Source organism: Ptychodera flava, chromosome 2, assembly GCF_041260155.1.
Source record: "Ptychodera flava strain L36383 chromosome 2, AS_Pfla_20210202, whole genome shotgun sequence".
NCBI lineage: Eukaryota > Metazoa > Hemichordata > Enteropneusta > Ptychoderidae > Ptychodera > Ptychodera flava.
Window position 1 is genome coordinate 12,999,510 of NC_091929.1, and position 23,958 is coordinate 13,023,467.

The 23,958-nt window shown below is 36.6% G+C and overlaps 1 protein-coding gene across 1 annotated transcript in view; it reads left to right on the forward strand.

Moving 5' to 3' along the window:
* LOC139149025 (kielin/chordin-like protein) overlaps positions 1-23,958 on the forward strand; it is a 60,364-nt gene that overhangs the window by 7,384 nt on the left and 29,022 nt on the right. The window contains exons 8-27 of the mRNA XM_070720522.1: positions 1,415-1,588; positions 2,100-2,276; positions 3,260-3,436; positions 4,154-4,327; positions 4,463-4,545; positions 6,435-6,617; positions 7,186-7,362; positions 7,907-8,083; positions 8,259-8,352; positions 8,542-8,718; positions 9,601-9,683; positions 9,990-10,166; positions 10,979-11,061; positions 11,532-11,622; positions 12,616-12,672; positions 15,184-15,324; positions 17,164-17,254; positions 20,119-20,201; positions 20,998-21,094; positions 21,557-21,631. Of these exons, the coding sequence (XP_070576623.1) occupies positions 1,415-1,588; positions 2,100-2,276; positions 3,260-3,436; positions 4,154-4,327; positions 4,463-4,545; positions 6,435-6,617; positions 7,186-7,362; positions 7,907-8,083; positions 8,259-8,352; positions 8,542-8,718; positions 9,601-9,683; positions 9,990-10,166; positions 10,979-11,061; positions 11,532-11,622; positions 12,616-12,672; positions 15,184-15,324; positions 17,164-17,254; positions 20,119-20,201; positions 20,998-21,094; positions 21,557-21,631 (2,571 nt within the window). The remainder of the gene's footprint in view (positions 1-1,414; positions 1,589-2,099; positions 2,277-3,259; positions 3,437-4,153; positions 4,328-4,462; positions 4,546-6,434; positions 6,618-7,185; positions 7,363-7,906; positions 8,084-8,258; positions 8,353-8,541; positions 8,719-9,600; positions 9,684-9,989; positions 10,167-10,978; positions 11,062-11,531; positions 11,623-12,615; positions 12,673-15,183; positions 15,325-17,163; positions 17,255-20,118; positions 20,202-20,997; positions 21,095-21,556; positions 21,632-23,958) is intronic.

The window sequence follows — 23,958 nt, forward strand, 5'->3', positions numbered from 1 at the left end:
GTAAGTTGGCTGTTTACATTTTCAACAAACATGAGTATAACTTGTGTATGTACTTGCTCAAGCAGCTGTAAGGCCATATGCTTATTTCATAGGAAAGAATAAAAACCAGGTGTATTTGATGAGAGAAGTAAACTATTTCAAGCTTACTGATATTTGAAATTCAGCATAGCTGCCTTTCACTTGATTACCTGTAGGCAAAATTTTTAATGCTTCCAAAAAGACAAGGCAAAAGCCCAGGAAAGTTACAGCCCCACAAAGAATACTCTGATTTTAAGAATGTTTTAACCTTTTCCTTAGTGGCACTCAACTGTGTAAGTTTATGTGGAGTGGTTTGCTGCTTAATCAAATTGATATGTATCTTTGCCACTACTCTGTGTTCTTGCTTAAGTCTAGTTTCCATGGCAGCAACAAAATATTGAGAAATCTTTAATCTGCAAATGCAATGGTTTTGTTTATACTGGTAGATAACTTGTATCACTTGTTAGTCTTTTGTTAATGGGATGCCAGACCCGGTGCCATGCCGATTTTATCCCTTGCCGATTTCGTCCCCCGCGCATGCGCTGACTATCCAACAGGGCTTCATAGGGACAAGATCGGCAGCTATAGCTGCCGATTTCGGTTCTGTTGCCGATTTCGACCCTCGACGCAAAATTAAAGTTCACACTAAAGTTTCTCTCGTATAATCCACGTGTTGGTCACTTTTGAGTGTCTCAATTATGTGAAAATGTATTATAAGTTTGGGGAAGTGCATCAATCGGTGTAATTTACTAGGAACATATTATAAGCTTAGAACTGCTACAGCTGCCGATTTCGGTTCTGCAGTTGCCGATTTCGACCCTCGACTCAAAATCCAACTTCACGCTAACATTTCTTCGTAATGATCTATCCGGTGGTCAATTTATGTGTCTAAATTAGTTGAAAATGTATTATAAATTTGGGGAAGTGCATCAATCGATGTAATTTATTCGGTTCTGCATGTTGCCGATTTCGACCCTCGGACTCAGAATCGAAGTTCACGCTAAAATTTCTTTCGTACAATCTCGGATGCGTACGCGATCTTGCCATTGTGCGCCCCATTATCGACCAATACTGTTTCATCTGCAGGAATTTCGGTACAAGTATACGATTTGACAGGCTATGATAAGAATGCTTCTCAACAAAAGTCGAAACGGCTGACATATGATGATAGAAGAAAGTGGCTTCAGATTTGGGGCTACTTGCCATGGGGCCGTTTTATGAATAGAAACCATGTTGGATAGTTTGCACATGTGCGGGGACGAAATCGGCAAGGGATAAAATCGGCACGGCACCGGGTCAGCCCAGACAGAAACAGATAGTCCAAAAAGACGTATAGTTTGCCTGATTCAACTAGAAAAGTGATGATATTAATTATCTTGTGGATTGTTTTCCATAGCTTGTCTGTATGAAGGTGAAGATTACATGACAGGCGACACTTGGACAACATCTGATGGCTGTAAGGAATGCACTTGTAATCTTGGAGACGTTGATTGTGTTAACATTGTAGAGTGTACAACCCAGTGTGACCATGGTGCAATCAGGGCTGGCCAGTGCTGCTCACCGTGTACAGGTAAGGGTACACTTTGGAAAGTCACAGGAATTTAGCATGCAATTTCAAGTGTACTATAGTGGTCCACATACTGTCAGTAAGTAGGAATTGGCATGCACACTCATGTGTATTATAGTGGTCCACATTACAAAATATCTTGCCAATACTCCTGTTGCCCAGTTTCATACCAGTATATCAGTACATTTTCCACATCATACAAGTCCAACAACAACATTCACTGGCATTTTTTACAAGTGCCTGCTCTGGACTTGAGAAAATGGGTGTCTTGCATATTTGACTTGTAAGCAGAAAATTGACCTACATTGTATAATAAACTTTGAACCCTATGATATCAATTGATGTTTTAATATGTACTTGAACATTATTATTGCTGACAAATATCTTTACAATTTGCTATGGTTTCTCAACCACAGAGACACAGAAACAAGCAAAACCTCAACCTGGTTTAAGCAGCGTTGGGGAAAATGAAACCAAAATATTAAATTGTGCCTTTCTGACTTTTCTTCTTCAGATTGTACATATAATAACCAGTTTATCAGGAATGGAGTGAAGTTTGCTGCCAATGGTGATTTGTGTAACCAGTGTATCTGCCAGGATGGGAACATAATTTGCCAGAGAGAAGAATGTTCACCTATCGACTGCGTGGAAACTGAGACCCCAGATGGATCGTGTTGCCCTGTCTGTAAAGGTTAGTTAACAAGACCACTTATTCTTGTGACCACACCTTGTATACCATAGAATGCATGTACATTATGTATGAATATTTAGCATTTATAGTATGTCATTACCGTCGAATTTGCATTTGTCAGTAAGACGTGCTAAACACTTTACATTCTAACCCTTTGAGTGCTGTAATTTTTCCCACCTAGATTTTAAATTAACATTTTACAAATTTATATCATAATTGTTCACACAGATAATTTTTGACCAAAGGGAAATAAATTTTCATTGGCTTCAGTTTTATATCAACATTTTTGGAAAAATCTGAGAAGAAATTGTCTGGATCTGAAAAAAAATTGTGCGAGTCATATTTTGTAAAGACAACAAAAATTGACTAGGGCACTGAAATTGTTAAATACAATAATGCAACTCTTCAAGCATTAGTCACTTACAATTCATGTTTATCATGTTCCCATATGCAGGTACAATATGCCTGCTCAGTTTTCTGTTACAAAGTCTACTGAGATAATATTTCAAAATCCTCATATGATTAAAACCTGGCTACATTTTAGTCTCATCTAAAGCCTTGTAATTTTGTAATGAAATCTGACTTTTGTATATGAAAATGCACACCCTATTAGTAAGTTGCTTTAATTAACATTTGCCAGAGACTTGTGACTTAAAATTTCAATCATTGCCAAAGGTCTATTTTGATTCTGGTTGTGATCATGATTTTTGATTTTATTAAATGATATGAAATTATTTATTTTTTAAAAACGAGCAACTCAAAATGAAAGCATTTGCTATGCATTTCTTGTCCATCTTTTGTCGCTCTTTGCCTGAAAGATAGTATATGTACAAGTAAATATATATACATACGGTACTATTTCTGTTCACATGGAGATGAAGAACTGTTTCTCCATCCCACCATAGAATTTTTATACAGTGAGCTCTGTTTCTATGTTGACATGCATTCTACCAGTAACTCTCAAATTTATTCATATCTTGCAGGCTGCATAGACAGTTCTGGTAGAAGATATGAACACAATGATGAGTGGACACCAGCGGATGATGATTGTAATGTATGCAGGTGTAGGGAAGGACGTATAGATTGTGAAAGGGAACGTTGTACTCTGACCTGTCGTCACCCTATTCCCGAACCTGATTCTTGCTGTCCAAAATGTGAAGGTGAGTGTCCAGGTTTCTCCACAAGGGGATATTAAGAGGTGATAGTTAGAGGCAAGCCACCCCTCTCTTTTTTGAGCAATCACATCACATGTTAATAACTATACAATCAAATATATTTTCACAACAAAGAAATATGCAAATTGTGCAATGTTATGTAAATTGGTCCTCCATCTGTTTTTCCAAGCTGGTGAGAACACTGGTGTTTGTTGTCTGAACACCTCAAACAAAGTGGCCAAACATGTGTAACATTTATCAAATGCAGTATCCAAGAGATGCAATACAACGAGAGTTTGGGAGAGAGATTATGACAGTTCTGTACGTTTTATGTGTTGACTTCTGTGAAAACTGTGGCCAAGAGTTCCTTTAATTGATAACTACTAACACTAAGTGGTAGATATTCACTGAGTACACATGCATAGGTGAAATGTCACTGTCCCATACATTCACATTCATTTGAGCATGGTCAGCTTTTAGTTCACTCTTTCACCACAAACTGTGTGTTCAACCCAGTTGTTTTTAACCTTTTCTTCTCTAATTCACTGGAAAATGGTTCACATATGATTGATAACACCAGATTTGAGATAAAGTATGGTATAGAAGCCTCCATTTTACAGTTCAACCTCACCTAAGGGAAATGAGATGAAAGTATTCAAGCTAGCTTGCTAGTCTAAGATTTTGATTTGAAATTGCTTTTTTTGCATGTATTTTGTATGACAGGCTGTCTGTATCAAGGTCAGACATATCAGAATGGAGACTTTGTTGATGATAGCAACAGCTGTCGTAACTGTATATGTAGAAATGGAAATGTAGAGTGTGTTGATATAGAGTGCCCACAACTTGGATGTCCAAACCCAGTCTTCATACCTGGAAGTTGCTGCCCTATCTGTGAAGGTCAGTACAACAAAGACTGCATGCTTTGTGTCCAGAGTTTGAATCAAACATTTCACTGATATTTTTGAAATGCTTAATTTTGTTTTGTTTTAATGCAGTGACAATGTCTATAATGGTAATTTGTTTATTTTGCAGATTGTTTATATGAGGGACAGACATTCAAAAATGGAGAGACATTCACGGCACCCAGGCAACCTTGCCTTGAATGCACATGCAGGGTAGGAGATCATGACTTCTGTTTATGCAATTGACAAAAACTGATGTTGTTGCCTTTAAAGGAAGACATTACTTTAAACACACATTGCAAATACTTTTAGATATTATTCCCTAATATTTTTCTTCGTTCAGCTCGGAAAATACTTGTGACGTAATGACCGTGTCACCACGAGTCGAAGACTCGTGGTGTCACCACGAGTCGAAGACTCGTGGTGACACATAATGACCGTGTCACCACGAGTCGAAGACTCGTGGTGACACGGCATTACGTCACGAGTATTTTCCGAGCTGAACGAAGAAAAATATTAGGGAATAATATACTTATCACATGCACAAGCCAAGAATTCGTTAGTTTTTGCAAAATAGAATAAGTTTTCCGTGACGATTCCGCGTTTAAACTTTTGAACTACTTTAGGAATAATATCAGTACGCCGTGCACAGGTTGTCAATCATTTCCAGTCGTGTGCGTGAGCGTTCACGTTCGTTCGTGTGTGGAGCAAATGACAGCTCTCGGTCTACACGTAGGCTACCTTCCGCAAAGTTATACTCTATTTCAAAGATAGCATGGTCCTAGAAATTTATCAGAGACGAAGATACGCTATTTTTCGGGAACAAATATCGACTGAATCTCGACAGCGCAAACACTGTAAACGTCGCGCCTGACCCTGTTGCAATGCTTACAGAACCCACGGCACGGTAACGCGACCAGCTTCGAGTTCGTTGTTTCCGCAAATTATTCACGTGATTCTTTCGGAATATACAGGCGGTACACTCTTGTGTTTACATTGTTCGGATTATTAATGTCGTAGTCTGTGAAAATATCGATTTCATTACATGACTTTTGGAGGCATTGACACTGCACTTGACCCCCTTGTTGCAGTGGAAACCGTATGTCTACCGTGGTCTACCACATGAAAGTACACAGAGCGTCGAAAGTTCAGGCGTCGGCGGGTCCATACGAATACGAACCCCCATGCATATCGGCGACAAAGCTCAAAGACAAGGTCTCAAAAATTTGCCTAGTTGATGTATTGTCAGACTCTAATAATCATGACTAATGTTTGCGATATTTTCACGTCAGACACAGTTTGATCATGGGAGAAACATCGGCCACCATGTTGTTTGTTTACATATTTACGAGCACACCAAAGATCGACAAAAAAAAGGTCCGACACACCAAAATTGATGACATAGACGCGGATTGTCGTGACGTAGAACGACCAGAGAATAAATCCCATATTTTTTGTTCAGAGACGACAAACTTGGCTTGTGCATGTGATAAGAGTCCTTATCAAATTCTTGTGAGCTCATATACAGTAGATGTTTGAAAACAATTTGGTAAGCAAATGCTTTTGTACTGTTGATATTGAATCAAGAAATTCAGAACAGGGAAGTACATCTCAGCTGATACAATCATAAATGTTCATTTAAGGGCCATTAAGCGTAACGTTTGGTGATAATTTTCTCTTTTGTTTTTTTTATATCAAATATAGTTTCTTTTGCTACACCACACATCAAGTTGAGATACATATTCAGCTTGTCAACTCAGCCTTTACATGTGTGTACAGACTACATTGTCATTGTTGACAAGTGAATTCTGATATGGACTATACGTGCTATCATTCAAAGTAAACAATACCAGACGAGTGTAATCTACAAGTAGAGATGCTGTGTTGGCAAGCTAGATAATAGGAAATCTCTGAAATGACAAAGCAAAATAGATCAAAAAAGTGCCATGTTTCTGGGTAAATGTTGATTAATGGGGGGAAAACCGGTAACTGACAAACATAAAAAAAAATCTATGCAAAGAAAGCAGATTGGGAGATTTTGTATGATAACTTACAATGAATACTTGCTGAACTTCATACAACTATTTCAATTCTAATTTCAGAATACTCAAGTGAATTGTAGAAGGGTGGATCAAGAGTGCAGCCCTGATTGCATGCACCCTGGAAGAATGGCAGACATCTGCTGTCCTGTGTGTGATATTTGTGAGTATGAGAGAAGAAATTACAGAAATGGCGCAGTCTTCAGACCTGATGGGGGTGACATCTGTGATTTGTGTACTTGTGTGGTGAGTGAAACTAGCTGTACTTTTTATGCCTTTTGCCTGCATACAGATCAAAAGTGAAAAAGAATTTTCAAAACAGATGAAACAGTTTGACACACAAAGCAAACAGACCAACATGCTTGTCGACAAGAATATAAAAAAAACTATAGAATTGGTTGTGTTTCATTAATTTAGCAATTTCTTCAATTGCATAAACCAAATAAATGCAAAGCATTTATCTAACCACACAATATGGACTAAATTTGCACTGCATTCACACCTACATAGCACAAAAACTGCATGTGAAAGAAAGATTAAAACTTACTCCTGTTTTGAAAATATTGTTGGTGAATTTAGAAGAACTGTTATTATAATTAGATATAAATACTAAAACAAAATGTATTAATAGTTACATGAAGTGAAATTTCCCTCAAAAAGACGTGTTATCTTGGTAGAAATGTGAAGGTAGTCAGTCTAGAATCTGTTTGTGTTAATGTATTGACATGGAAATGAACATGATATTGTAGGTTACATAGATTGGCTCATCAAAGGTTATCAATTTAAATTTCAACTTGTAAATTTGTAATTTAAGGATGGCACAGTGACCTGCCAGACTGAAGTATGCCCACCATTAGAATGTCGCAATCCTGTCCAGAAGCCAGACAAGTGTTGTATGGAGTGTGATGTATGTATTGCAGATGGTGTAGAATATGCAGAGGGAGATGTCTGGGACTCTGTGACTGATCAGTGTGCTGTTTGCACTTGTACAGTAAGTACTTCAGAGTATATTTGTGTCAGTTTTTAAAAACGAGTGCTAATAATAGAAGATGTGAACTCTGACCATCAGAGTATTTCTGTAACCAAACATGGAAAGCCTCATTGAATTTAAAACATAATTTATCAGATCATTACATCAGGCTTCCATGCACTTGTCAGTTTTCAATTTGTTTTGTGAAATGTATTCTTGTGCTATCCACTTCAAATAAAAACATGCTGTTGAACATGATAATGACACAGTAGTAAAATTGTTCCATGAAAAAAAAATTCCTACCTGCCATTCTCCGAAGAATGATGTTAAATTTGATCTTTCATAGATCACATGATGTTAATTGTGATATATTAAAACATACTTCAATAAAATGCATACCTCTTCCAGTTGAGTTTTACGAACACATTTTCATATTGCAGCATCTTGTAAATTTCCCAAGCTTCACATCTTGGTAGTGATGATACATTGAATTTCTTGACAGTTTATAGCGTTATAGAATTAATAGGGCTGGGCACTCATAAGGTAATTTGATTATTGTTCTCAGAATACCAGAGTTAGATGCAGAAACAAAGACTGTCCTACCCCAGAGTGTCGGCATCCTGCCCAGTTGGCACATAACTGCTGTCCAGTTTGTGAGAATTGTCTGTATGACAGGAGACTCTTTAGAAATGGACAAGAATTCCGAGACCCACTGAATCCCTGCAATGAGTGTATATGTACGGTAAGTGAAAGATTTGTCTTATGTGTAACGATATATATCTTTTCCTCAAAGTGTCATTAATTGCAAAACCAATTATTCTGATAACGCATTTAATACATTTACTATACAAGCACATGTATTGTATGTAAGGTAGCCTATTTTTCCATGACTTTTTATCTGTTATTATTGTCACCAGGATGGAAATGTGCGATGTGAACGAGTAGATTGTCCTGTTCTCAACTGTGAGAATCAATTCACACCAGAAGGAGAGTGCTGCCCTCAATGTTCAGGTAGGGAAATCCTGAAAAAATAATTTTGTAAAAATAAACTCATATTTTTATTGAGCAAGATCAGTTATGAAATTTGAGTTTTCATTGTCGTTTATTACCTCTTTCATGCAAATTAGGATAGTTAATGATGATTTATGGAAATGTAGACCAGTAGTATAACATTTCAATGTTTTTTTGTGTTAATAACAGAGACCAACTGTGAGCATCTGGGACAGAGTTATCGTAACAGGGAAAGATTTACCAATCCAAGTGACTCATGTGAAGAGTGTATGTGTATAGATGGAGAGGTGACATGCAACAGAAAGCCTTGTCCAGCAGTTCGCTGTCCATATCCTAGACGTGGTCAATGCTGTGATATGTGTGATGGTAAGCACAGTGGAATGACAAATATTGAGAAAGAGTCACGCAACCAACTGTCAAGAGGTTTCCTTTACTCAGCATCCTGTCCATACATCATTACAGGAAAGCTCCATTAACTTAGGAATACCCTACTTCCCTACTTAGTTATATGAGGATCAATTTTACAGACCTGCCTTTCATACAATGGCATCAGCTGGATTAGATAAACATAACAATGGAACATTTACACCTTGGGGGATTAAAAGTCTTCTGTTGTCACCTGAGTTGGTCAGGCAAGGACCAGGGTTTCAGGTACCATGCAAGTTAATGCAGTATTTCCCAAATGTTCAATATATGTACAAATTGATATTGACACAAACATAACTTCTGTTTACCATAAGGCATCAATATATGATTTATTATGTGCTGTAATGAGAACATCTTTGATGGTATAACATCGTACATGATGTTGAATAGGTGCTGCATTGTATGTTCAAATCTGATAGAGGATTACTGAAGTTGCACTATGTTTGATGTTTTAAACCCCGGGTCGAAAAAGCCCGGGATCAAGATCAACTCTGGTGTTAAAAGATTATGAGGTGTTTCTGTCTTTTGTTCTCCTTTGAAATATCAATCGTTATATAAATATGTTGCTAGATTTTTGGATTAAGTCCGCACCGGGCTTTAAGTGCAGAAATAAAAAGTATGTCAAACAAGCTGGTAATTTTAATCATACTTTTTGTAATAGTCAATATTTTGCCCAACAGAGGAAAATTTCTGTTTGAAAAGTAACGATACGAATGTGTTATCTCATATTTACTGCACATCCTAAAGTATTACAGAAAGTGAATGTGATGACCAAGATTGCAGTTGATTTCTAATACTGTATATTTTTCATTCTGCAAATAGGATGTACATACAATGGTGTGACTTATACAACAGGAGAAACTTTCAGTGATCCCAGGGAACGCTGTAAAGAGTGTACATGTCAGGTATTATAAATCATAACACCATTAAGTTAATAAAAATAAATCTTCTTTATGAGTAATCTTGAATGTATCAGGTAGTTTGTTAAGTTTGGTTCAGTGTTTGACTGTGTTGCTGGATTTTGTACTGGTGACATCAACATTGATAAAAATGAAGCAAGTTCAATGTGACAGTATTTTCACCTTGTTAAGAAGTTCTTGATTATATTTGATTATTGCATTGTAGACAGAGATTGGTTCTTGTGAGTAATTAGTAGCTTTTGATCAGTTAAAGTGCTCTCTTGTATCTTGTATGCAAATCTTTTCCTGTAGGATGGTTTTGTTGAATGCAGTAGCATAACATGTGATGATGTCACCTGTAGTCATCCAATCACAAGGCCAGGAGACTGCTGCCCAGTGTGTGAGGATTGTGTTTATGAAGGCAGAAGACTTGGCAATGGTCAGACATTTAGTGATCCAACTGACCCATGCAAGACTTGTACATGTGAAGTAAGTGGTTATCTCTCCTATCATAAGGTACATGTAGTTTGCGCCTTGAAAGTGAAATACTTATACTAGTGCTCAAACTTTCAACCATTCTCTGTCAGTGGTCTTAATGTATGCCATGAAACTGTAGGATGAAGAATGATTTGAAATGATTTAAGTTACGTGATATTTACTTGATAATGCAACTTTGTTTAGTAGGGAAAAATTGTCTCGGAAAAGTCAATACAGTCACTTGAAACAATGCATAAAATAATTTTCAACTTCAAGTCAAGATAAAATCAAAGATAGGTTTAATTTAGGAAGAGAACCATCATCCCAGAAGATAAAGTTTGTACTCTGTCTGGTTCTTTGGTTGATATCGATGCAAAACTTTAGAAGATTAAATGTTTTCCATTTTCCTTGATTGACATGTTACGATTACCAAGTTACCTTTTCTCTGACCATACTGGTCATGTGGGATAATCCTTGACTTTCTTTTGTAGCTTGGAAGTGTAGTGTGTGTAGAAATTTCCTGCAGTCCTGTCCAGTGTGATAATCCATCTGAAGACAGTTGTGGATGTCCTATCTGCTATGGTAACGTTACATCACTTTTGCTTGTACTCCATCTTGTACAACCCAACTATTTTCTTTGGAACAGTTGGACAAAAATATACATGAAAATCTTAATAACCTTTGGAGAGTAGAAGAAGAAACTGTAATTGACCTTAAAAATAAACAATTATCAAAAGATGCATCTACTGCCCCTTTAAAAGTCAATATTTATCATACTTTAAAGTTAGTAATAAAATTTGATAATTGTGGTTTCTTTCCTCCAGACTGTCTATATAATGGTCAGAGGTATTCCAATGGAGATACATTCAGAAATCCTGATGATGATTGCCAGACCTGTAGATGTTTTGTAAGTTCAAGTGCAATAATGTCAGTATTTACAGTTTCCATGCTTATAAATGCTATTTTCAATCCTACTTTTCTCCAAACGAACATTTCAAAGTTTTTGCTGGAATAGATGAATGGTACAAATCCATATATTGCATAACATTTGAATGTTAGACAAACCATAAGCTAGGAAATTAGATATATCGATACTGTATATGATATTTGAAGATCAGTATAAGTTTTTACATTGTCAGCATCTAATTTATGACTTTGGATTGAAATTTTAGGTGAAAAGCCATATGCAATCCATTCTTTCATTTTGACTTTTGCTCTTTTACATAGTGTGCCTGATGCATTTTTAAACAATTTTTACATCTACTGTATGTTTGTTGACATTTTGTAGGTAAAAGAATTCTTTCAAAATGTATCATAGGTGTGTTTTAGTGACTTGTCATGTAAGGTTTTCTTTTCTGTTCATGTCCTGGCTGTCAGAATGGTAATGTTGACTGTGTTGCCAGAACATGTCCACCAGTTCAGTGTTCAGATCCCGGCAGAGATAGCTGTAACTGCCCCGTCTGTCAAGGTAAATATAAAAATATTTAAAATCCAACTTTTGTAAACAGATTTTACCTCTTAAGGTTATGTTGAATATTTGTGGTGTATAGCTTCCCATGAAACCTATTTCAGTACTCTTCAGTCTTGCTTTAAATTCTTGGTACCTTGAAGACAATTTTGTCACCTGAGTGAGTCATAAAAGTCTCAGACAATCAACCATATTTTTCAACATGGCGGTTTTCTGCAGGTAAAATGAATAAGTTTACAGACATCAAAATAAAGTTTGAGGTTATACAGGAATTTCTTACCAGAAATGCCTTAAAGGATAAAAAAATGCATGGGTATAGCTAGTTTCACGAACAAACAGAACTTTTTGCCCTGAAAATGATTGCATTTATATATATAGTATTATTTTATTGCTTTGGCAAGAAGTTGCCTTTTTACCTCTTAGCACAAGACAGAAGCAATTTAAAGTAGCTAAAATTATTTTGTCTTTATGATATAGATGGTAGTTCCATTAACCCTTTCACCACCATGGTTTGTCCCAAATCCATTGTTTTCTATGGTAAAGTTGGACCTGTATATAGGGGTGAAAGGGTTAAGAATGTGGCTTATGTATAATTTACCAGCACTGAAGTGCAGGAAGATTTTTTATCCATTATGGCCGCTCACAAATATTCTGTTTTGTGTTTCCTTTACAGATTGCTTCTATTTGAATGAAAATTACAGAGATGGGGAAACTTTCATGGAACCAAATGACCCCTGTAGCAGGTGCCAATGTGTAGTAAGTACAGCAGTATGGAAGAGGTGAGAGACAGAGAGAGAGTGAGAGAGAGAGAGAGAGAGAGAGAGAGAGACAGAGAGAGAGTCAGACACAGACACACAGACAGAGGTAGATTGAGACATGCAGAGAGAGACAGTCGGAAAGAGGGAATATGAGTGTGTCCTTGCAATATTTATACAGAGTTGAAAATCAAACTGTGATCTATAATGACTTACATTGTTTCATGATTCTTGACAGGATGGTGATGTCAACTGTGCACCTCTACCATGTCCACCAGTCACTTGTGATAACCCAGTAACTAAACGGGGAGAATGTTGTCCTAGTTGCCCTGGTAGGTATCTTTGTGCTCTACTTGTAGGCTACAACCATTGCAGTGATAAATTCAAACTTCTCTCTCATTGAATAGCACATCTAGTAGGGTTAATAACTCGTAAGTGAGTGAACCAGTATTTTGAGGATAACTATTTACAAGACCAGTGATAGTTTAATGTGTATGTAACTTTTTTCAGCTTAGAAGAAAAAATTACTGATTGTTTCTTTTTAGAGATCATAATCATTAAGCTTTTCTCCCGAACTTCCTGTAAACACGTCCACAAACACCATTGATAATAAGTAGTTTTGGACCAAACTATTGTGGTTAAAGGGTTTAAGCAGAAACTTTTACTTTTGTTGGTTTTTAGTCCCCACGGACGAAGTCCGGGGAGACTTGTAGATTGGGTCATGTCCGTGCGTGCGTGCGTGCGTGCGTCCGTCCGTTCAAGCAGATATCTCAGACATGCCCTGGTCAATTTCTTTCAAACTTTGCACAAGGATAGTACCCTACCCCATACAGATGCACATCGATTTGTTTCACAATGCAATCAATTTGGCCGTGTTAGAGGACTTTTTAGTTTCCACCTCCATAGACTCCCATGTATAAGGCAGTCCATAGACTCCCATGTTTAAGGCAGTCCATAGACTCCCATGTATAAGGCAGTCCATAGACTCCCATGTATAAGGCAGTCCATAGACTCCCATGCATAAGTCAGCTCTGCATAGAATCCCATGTATAAGGCCAAGTAAAATAAAAATTTAGTTTCTCATCATATTCATATAGCAAAAAGGATGCAGTGACACAGTTTTTAGCCCCACGGATGAAGTCCAGGGGGCTTATAGAATGGGTCATGTCCCTCCATTCACGATGATATCTCAGATATTTTGACCAAATGTCACGTGACCTCAGTGACCTTTGACCTCAAATATACATATTTGTCCATAACTCAGTAACCACAAGTGCTACACCCTTCATATATGGTATGATGGGACACCTTATGACGCCACATATTGTACCTCATTAATTATGTGCATATCTAATTTTGAGCAAGCCAATAGAGCTAGAGGTCTGATTTTTGGTATATAGGGATAACTTAGCAATACAATTTTTTTGACAAAAAGTCACGTGACCTCGGTGACCTTTCACCTCAAATATACATATTTGTCCATAACTCAGTAACCACAAGTGCTACACCCTTCATGTATGGTATGATGGGACACCTTATGACGCTACATATTGTACCTCATTAATTATACGCATATCTAATTTTGAGCAAGCCAATAGAGCTAGAGGTCTGATTTTTGGTATATAGGGATAACTTAGCAATACAATTTTTTTTGACAAGATGTCACGTGACCTCAATGACCTTTGACCTGAAATATACATATTAGTCCATAACTCAGTAACCACAAGTGGTACACCCTTCATATTTGGTATGATGGAAGACCTTATGATTCCACATACTGTACCTCATTAATTATGCACATGTCTAATTCTGAGCAAGCCAATAGAGCTGGATGTCTGATTTTTCGTATATAGGGATAACTATAGAATAGAAATTTTTTGATCAAATGTCATGTGACCTCTATGACCTTTTACCTAAAATATACGTTTTTGTCAATAAATAAGTAACCACAAGTGCTATGTCCTTTATATTTAGTAGGATGGGAGACCTATGACAACACACGCTTTACCTCATTAATTATGTACATATCTAATTCTGGGCAAGCGAATCGAGCTAGATGTCTGATTTTTGGCATATAGGGATTAATTAGCAATATATATTTCTTTCAAAATGTCACATGACCTCGATGACTTTTTACCTTGATTATACATATATATGCATAACTCAGTAACCACAAGTTCTATACCCTCCAATTTTGATAAGATAGTAGACCTTAAGATGTCACATCTTGGACATCATTTATTATCCACATATGTATTTCTTGGCTGGCCAATACAGCTAGAGGTCTGATCTATTTTCCCGATTTAGAACCATAACTTAGACATGCCTCATGTGTTTCAAATTGGGAAAAACAACATAGACCTATGTGCCCATAGATCTTAACATATACACTCCAGTGATACTTCTTAAAGACCACATTTCCCTGCCCCATCAAGACTAATACTCCTCTATTTCAAGTGGGGACTATGTCATTGTCAATGACTTGTTCACAAAGTTTTTATTTCCTTTTTTGCATCATGACCACTTTCATTTTCCTTTGTTTTAAATATCAGGGGAAATTTGTCAGTGATATTTTCTCATTCTCAACATTAAGAAAAGTGTGATTTCCATTTGAAATATGAAGGATCAGACCTGTTAAAGTCATATTTACTTACAACAGTGTTTATTTTGCAAAGTTCATTTTGTGTAGGTAAACTTGAAACTCTCTCTAGTGGCAGTTTATTTAAGAACTGACTTAGTATTTTAACAAACTTTTTATTATTTCCATAATTGATATCACGCAATGATGTGTTTTGCATATTCTTAGATGTCTGTCTGCCAGTTCCCAACCCAGACCCTTGCCAAGACTGTACATGTGTCAATGGTCAATGGAACTGTGTTGATAAGGACTGTCCAGCAGTGCAGTGTTCACATCCAGTACAGAGGGAGTGCTGTCCAGAGTGTACAGGTCAGTCAATCATTTCACAAAATTTACATGCCTCTTATATTGAATGCTACACGCTCCATTGGATTCAGTGATAACTTGTTGATGACATAGCAGGCTGCACCATCATCATTTGACTGAAAGTGACTGAAAGTATTTCTACCTTGATAATGTTGGGATTTAAAGATGATAAATGACATGTTTTACTTAGGAATTACTGTTTTTACTAAATTATGTAAAAAAAATTTGATAAACCACATTACATGATTTAAATATATCAGTGATCTGTTCGATAATGATAATCATTCTATTTTTTCAAGAGATTTAGTCTAACATGAAAATTTAGCATATAATTGTCATTTGTATGTAAACCCAAAATTTTTAGTGAAAATCATGTAAGAGAGGCATGTAATAAAAACATAGCCCAAACATGGGATACCTTCAAAGCAGGAGACCATTTGCCATCCTTACATCCCGCAAATGGTCACCTACCCTAAGGCACATAGTCCCATGAATGGGCTGTAATATAGTATTTCACCCAAGGCAAGTAGACTGCAATGTGTTATGTGAGAAGTTGGAAATATGGCATTTTCTTTTCATAAAATGTTTTAGTGCATTATGTGAAACAGAGAAAAAAATTCATGGATGTTCACCATTTCTTAATATGTCAAACTAGGACTACAATAGCAGCAGTGATAAAAATTCATTCTTCAGAATAAAAAAAGTCTCATTGGGCAATCAACTTGCCAACTTCTTCAAAAACACTCTACATTTGTGCGATTTGCATGTGATCGCACAGTCAAATATGGACCTTTGATATTAGAATAACATAGTTAAAGATGTTGCATATGTAATGTAACAGTGTACCTTTCAACAAACCAAAATAAATCATCAGAGATACTTGCTCATAATGAAAGGCACAATCTTCTTTTCACCATGTTGAAATTTGTGAATTGCCAATTTTTTTTGCCCTTTATACTTCCCAAAACAATACCAATTCAATTTCAAAGCAATGAATAATGAAAGGAAGAAGAAATATTAGACTATCAAATCCATTCAACCTGACAGTTGCAAACGGTAATTTCTTATGTGAAAAAATTGAAACAGCGTAGCGAACTTTAGACATGAAAGACAAATCACAAGGGTGAAACAAGAAATCCAGGGGCCACAACTTTGTAGGCTAGAGAATTTGGTCGATAAATACAACTAAAATTCATTCAGAAGGAATGAATTTATGAGTACCAGACAAGATATTTGCAAAATCATGAATGAAACCTTGGTACTGGTTGTGTAGCCAATCATATAAATTATATATAACTGATCATATGGAGATTCCCTGTAAAAGATCCCTTGTGAGAGAAAATATTGACAGTGAAATACTATTTTCAACCAATTTCACAGATTGCTTGTATGATGAGAAGCTGTTCCAGAACTCAGAGATATTTCCTGATCCAAATGATGCTTGCAGAACATGCCGCTGTCTTGTGAGTATACATGTAATTTAGTGACAAACATGGAGTAGTAGCCAATGCTGGTGACTTTGAAGCCAAGAATTCTAAGACCCTGGAACAAATATTGAGTTTTTTCAGCGTTTGAATTACACACAATAATGATAAATTTGTTTTTTTATTTGAGCCAATATATTGCATTGGAATATAATTGCACTTACTCTGTTAGCTGTACCAAGCGTCATAATATTTATAACAACTTGTCATCAAGTATAGATTTTTGCAGAAATACTACTGAAATGTAATTTTTAATGTACATTTGTCAATCTTGGTGATTTCTGACAGCTTCCTGCTCATAGTTACATGATATGTACCAGTTTCCGTGATAGTATTTCATTTTTTTTTATTTATGCAGGATGGCAATGTAAATTGTAGAAGGCAAAGGTGTGAGATAGCAAACTGTGGCTTTCCAGCTATTGATCAATGTGGATGCCAAACTTGTGAAGGTTAGTTAAAGGGAAACCTAAGTCCAGCGACATTGACCGTTTATCCCTTCCAAAATCACCCTTGAATAAAATGCAGCTCAAATTTGCAACATAATTGCACGCGCCGACTACTACGGAGTGACGAAAAGAGACATTGAAGTAGACGACATTTATGGAAATGAGCTCGGAATCCCATGGGCGCGAAAGGGCTCATGGGAGGAGCGTGCATGACGTCAACGGCGATACACGAACGTGTGTGACAGCCTACCAAAGCATTGGAGTCTATGACTGCAGGAGTGCAGTTCTGCACGTTACGACTCTTTAATGCTCAATAGCATAAAAAATAGTTAACTGTTGTTCAGCTGAGTGCAAAAAACACTCAGGGAAGAACAAACGGAGTCAGCTTTTACCGTCTTCCCACAGAACAGCTTTTTCGAAGACAGTGGCTAAAGAAAGTTGGGCGAGTTTAAAAATCTGTAAAAGATACAACGTCATGTTCTAATTCTTTCAGGATGATTGTTTTATAAGGGATTTCGGGATTCTGATACCGATACAAGACGATACTACACAATACGGTTCGTATCTTGACATGCTGAGTCAGCCTACTATCACCGGTTTTAACCAGATAAATATTAATATTGGCGATTTTGGGACTCTAAAATCCGAAGACGAAACTACACAAAGCGTCTCTTATCTTGACATCCCGGGTCTGCCAAATCTCCGATATATAACCAATAAATATAGGCAATTTCGGGACTATACCTTGTAATATTGATATTACAAGATATTGGAATGACTTTTTGCCTACTGTGTATCGGCACGCCGGGTGTGAGAAACCGCCGATATTATATTTACCCGATAAATATCAATTGCGCCGGAACTCCTAGGCTAATATCGATACCAGACGATCCTAGATTTACTTGCACTGTATGGTGTTGGCATGCCGGGTCTACGAAATCACGGATATTTATCCGATAAATATCGGCGACTTAGCTCTGATACTAGACGATACTTTGTCAAATCGTGGGTAAATATCCGATGTATATCAGAGATTTCACCACCTAACAGATCTGACCACCCGAATACCTCTGTCCGACTCTTAGTTCAAAAATAGCATCCATGGCCGGAAGTCAAGAATACTGTATGTTTTACATTATTAGATTTATTAATGCACGAAATACATTTTTTACATGTAAAGCATTTTTTTTCATTAAATGTCCACACGGGACTTCGTCGAGAGGGCCGATCGGATACCATCGGGACTCGGGAAGCCTTGCACAAATTACATTCTTTACATGTAAACATTTTTACTTGGCGATCGGGACTTGAACAGAGGACATATCGGGAATCATCGGGAGTTTGGGCTGGTCTTGTATGAAACACATTCCTTACAACAAGCTTTAAGACGATACTATTTTAAATAGCGGGCAAATATTCATTATATCGGCGATTTCATCACTTTGTAGATCTGAGTAAGTCCGACTTCCTAAGTTCGACACCAGCTTCGAAAAACAGACGACACTATAATAGATTTGTCAAATCACGAATAAATATTTTCTGATACATATCGGAGATTTCGCAACCTTAAAGATCTGGCCAAGCTCGACTTACACGGTAACACATACAATCAGTCAATCATTCCGTATCATTCACGAACCAAAAATTAATTTTAAGCGACTGATACAGAAAACTCTGTTTTAGAAACGTAGCGTTGAAGGATCGCATGGTCACTCAGTGACTCCCTCCGCTGAATCATACACAAAACGCAAGCAACCAAGATATGAACGATGTTTTGAAATGCTTTCTAATTATTACATATCTTGGACAGGTTCAAATTAGTATGGTTTGATTTCAGTCAGGGAAAAGTAATACTCGATGTCAGAAATATCGCTGTCCGAACTCTCCATAGTCGTCTTACAAACGCGCTGAACTGTTCACAGTACTCCTCCAGCTGCAAGCTACAATCGCCTGTATCGCCGATGACGTCACGCACGCTTCTCCCATGAGCCCTTTCGCGCCCATGGTATTCCGGGCTCATTTCCATAAATGTCGTCTACTTGAACTTCTCTTTTCGTCGCGCCGTAGTCGTCAGCGCGTGCAATATGTTGCAAATTTGAGCTGCATTTTACTCAAGGGTGATTTTGGAAGGGATAAACTGTCAAAGTCGCTGGACTTAGGTTTCCCTTTAAGTACTTCTTTGGACCTAGAGAGGGCAGTGTATAATGGTACAAACCTGAGTTCTCGAAACTCCATACAACAGAGAGTAGTTCAAGAGACTGTGAGAAGTTTCCATTATGGTTAAATTTCATCACTTTTACTAATAATTTTCCAATAATTAATAACGGTGATTGCTGTCTTTTCTATTTCATACAGATATAAGTTTACAATTGATAAAATCAGACATGACAAATATGTGTTCCATAGGTAGTTGCATATCGGTATATCTATCAGCCATCACAATTCATGTTTGGTTGCCTAACTTTGTCAGTTTAGTTATTACATTCTAACAGTTTCATTCATGGTAAATGGAAAATAAGAAAGCAGCCAATCATACTTAATAGCTACATAATATTGTTGTGACATATCAGAGTAAATTTCAGTGAAGTGAATTCATTCATACTTGTGGCATTTATCACATCTATTTCTTCATTATTTGATACCATTACAATTGCCTTTCCTGTCACTGTTGTCAGACTTCCCTAGGCATTTTGTTATTTGCCTTTATAAAAAATCGTAATGATGTCAACAGAAGCATCACCACAAGTATGAAAAAAATATAAATAAAATATACAACTTTACACTGACACTGTTAGACAGGTTGTTGCACTGACTGAATATCATTTTTATCATATCCTATCATTGAAATTATTTAATGTATCATTCAGCCTGTGAACTCCTTGGTGATCGTTACTCTGATGGAGAGATATTTGATGATCCAAGACAACCATGTTATGTCTGCCAGTGTCTGGTGAGTGACTTTATATCCAGGCTGACTTTACCTTCAGATTACCCTGGGAACAGATAGATTACCCCAGGGACAGATAGATTACCCCAGGGACAGATAGATTACCCCAGGGACAGATAGATTACCCCAGGGACAGATTGATCTAGCTCCATACACAGATGTTTCCATGCACCAGTATTCTGACATGCCTGGTCAGACTGAATTCAAACACTGTACATGGGCAATATGCCATTACCTACATGCGCTATTTTATTTCGTTTCCTTATACAATCCAATATGGTCATAAAGCAGCTAGTATTGTCCATCCTTTTAAGTCTAAAGCCATTTCTAACCACTTAAATTTGACCAGATGACTTTCATTCAGACTTGCCAGAAGGACAGTGGACTACATGGTATAGGACACATACACACATCAATTTGTTTTGCAATACAATCAAATACAATCACCAGTTAACCATTTATGACAACTTTTGCAGGTTCAAGAGTCACTACTCAAACATGCCTCACCTGATCCTAGTGCAATGAGAATGAACTGTAGAGTGCATAAACACATTTATTTACTTCATGATATGATCCACTACTGTCACAAGCAGCTATTAATTGTGTCTGGAGCCATTGCATGGAAGATCTTGCCCATTTTGATAGACTTATTAATTAACGAACAATTAACATCAATGTGGGTCAAATACAAAAGACATAATTACAGTTTTGATAAATTTTAAATAATAGAGTGTGTGAATCAAATTCTTTAAAAATTACATAGACTAATGTGTTGATTGCTTTAATAATGTTTTCACAGAATGGGGAAGTCAACTGCCAACAAGAGATATGTCCACCAGCTTTGTGTGCAGAGCCTGTCTCTGAACTTGGAGGATGTTGTCCAATCTGTATACAAGGTACTAGTAATGAGAATTTCCCCTGGAGAGTTTTGCATGTGATATTGCCTAGGGTCTCTGCCAATTTATAATTTTCAGTTGTGTCTCTTTCAGGTAGTATGTGCTTTGAAATCGAAAGTCTTTAAATTGTGCTCAAACTTTCTCTGAGGAAACTTAAAGTATTCTCTTTCAAAATCAAGAATGAAATGCTTTGAAAATTTTGGTAGAGTGGAAAGAAATTACCTAATGTTTACTGATATTTGAAATTCAAAATGGCTGCCATCTTTTAGTTAACTCTATGGGGAGTAATTATATTTTCAGTTTTCTCAAAATTAAGGTGGTAAAACTTATTAAGTTATTCCATGAGCTTCAAAATAAGCCCTCACAGGTGGTAGACCACAAAAGCATTATAAAAGTTAAAGAGTCTGAATATCTGTACCTGAGGTGCCATTCTACCTTTAAGATTTTTTGTTGTCATTCTAGATTCCTGTGTAGTCAATGGTGTGACCTATGAAGAAGGGGACTCATGGATCTCTCCTGATGACATCTGTGAAGAATGTTTGTGTTTGGTAAGAGTGTTCATGCTTTCCTCCGATTTTTCTTTTTCAATGCAATTTTCATAACAGTGTCATCTCATTTTCAAATTTGATGCCGTATGTTGTGGGTTCGAATCCGATTGAAAACTATCCGTATTATATAAACTTGTAAGCAATTCTAATTTCCAGCCATCGCTAAAGTCCCTGGCATGCTATACACAATAATCCCATCCAGTAGAACAAATGCATCTTTACAAACTATGTTGACTTTTTATAGATGCATTATTTCCCCTTTTATTGTAACTGAACACAATTGTGATACCCAAGTATGCCTAAAATTTTTCATATTACTTAAAGGGACATCTGTATCTGTTGACTAATTTTTCACTACTCTGTTTCAATGTATCAACTACAGAATTTTACTATAATCCGATCATCATGACCAATGCCCGGTGTCTTGCTTGCCAACACAGCCTGTATATGTGAAATGACCATTGTTATTGTTGATAAATGTATTCTAGTCCGTACCAAAATACAAAATGTAAACAATAATAATGCAGATTATACGCATATAAGGTATATTTACGAGGTAAATACTAGGAATTTCTCCATGGTTCAGGGATTCACACCAGAAACTGCAGATGATACTCAGAAACAAACAAAATTAAAAATGACCAAAGTTACAGCTAATGGATCTTTAAGATTAGTAAGAACGGCAGCACACAGACTTAGGATTTGTGTAAAAATCATCAGGCATTCATTCATCTAGGTACAGCTTGCAAAACAATGAATTTTGAAGGATGCAAAAGATGTTGATATAAATAGATTGAAGCAGTGCCTTTATACTGTATAGTGCAGCACGTCCTGTCATTCAAAAGTCATGCATAGTAAGTGATAAATTCATTTCACCTCAGCAAACATAAAATCATGAACTTGGCAGTGAAAGTGTCCATGATAAATCTTACTTGTCATGCTCAATTTACTACAAAATTGAATGAGAATTCATTTGAAAGCATTACTGGTTCAAAATCACAACCAATGATGACAGTTATGCTTTTAAGATTAAACAGGTAAGAAGAAAATAAAAAGAAACCTTATTGATATGGACACTAAAGTGGAATGCTAGACTGGCAAGATATACAGTAGATTATGGGTAACATTACTGGTGCAGCCATATTTATAGCAACAGAAATACCAAGTGAAGAAGTGTTTTTATGTTTAAGAAAACCCAAACAATGTGTGTCCGATTATGTTTTAAAGTGAGATGACATCTCAGTCCTGAAATAGAAACAGTGAATAACAATATTACAAATTGTTTTTCTTTGATTTAGTCTGGTCAAATAACTTGCGATCCAATAGATTGTGAAAGAAGATGCTCCCATCCACAATCCAGACCAAATGAATGCTGCCCTGTCTGCGAAGGTTTGAAACCATTTCTCTTAACGTATATACATACATAAATACACATTTATGTGCAGTATTTTATATATACTAACTATTTACATATTTAAAACTGATTTTCTAGGATTGAAGTTTTGGATGGATTTGGCATGGTACACAGATATGCAAAGACAAACCAACCAATTTCTCTTTGTAGAAAGATGTCGCTTGGTTAAAAAAAAATAATTCAGCAAAATATTCAGCAGTTTAAAAGGATACTTGAATGAACAATGTCTTTGTGAGAATATTTAGTACAACATTCTCAATTATTTTCCATATCAAGACTTTCACAATTAATAAATTGACATTTACCGCTGTACAATAGTATGCATTAAATTCTCACCTCTAAAATGTAAATGCTTGAGTTCTGCCATTAAGGCAAAAGTTGATCATTTTTAGCTCATATTTGGTTTTATATATAAATCCAAAAAGAGCTCATATGATGAGTCTTGAGTGGCGTCTGTATGTCTGTATATTTGTGGGTATGTATGTGCGGATGTATGTCCGTCACACACAAAGGCTCCCATACCGCCAAAGCTACCATCTCAGTATTTGGTGTACAGGTAGGGGTTGAGATGTGAATTTGTTCAAATGAACACATCAGTGTCAAAAATGTGCAAATGAGGTAAGAAAAAGGGAAATACTGCAAGTGTGCAGGAGTGGTGGCAGTGAACTGAATCAGCCCACACATCTGAATAAGAGGATTTTGACCTTTAACCTATTTGTATGCAGGGTACCTATTATGTTTGGGAGTGGTAGCAGTAACTGAAACAGCTAATTGGTCATTTCCTGTCATTGTTTATGAACTGTGACATATTAACAGATCTGCTGAAACCATGGATGTCTATTTTTGTACATCCATGGTAGAAAGATTCTCTGCTATGCATGTTGCTAAAGTTGACCTTCAGT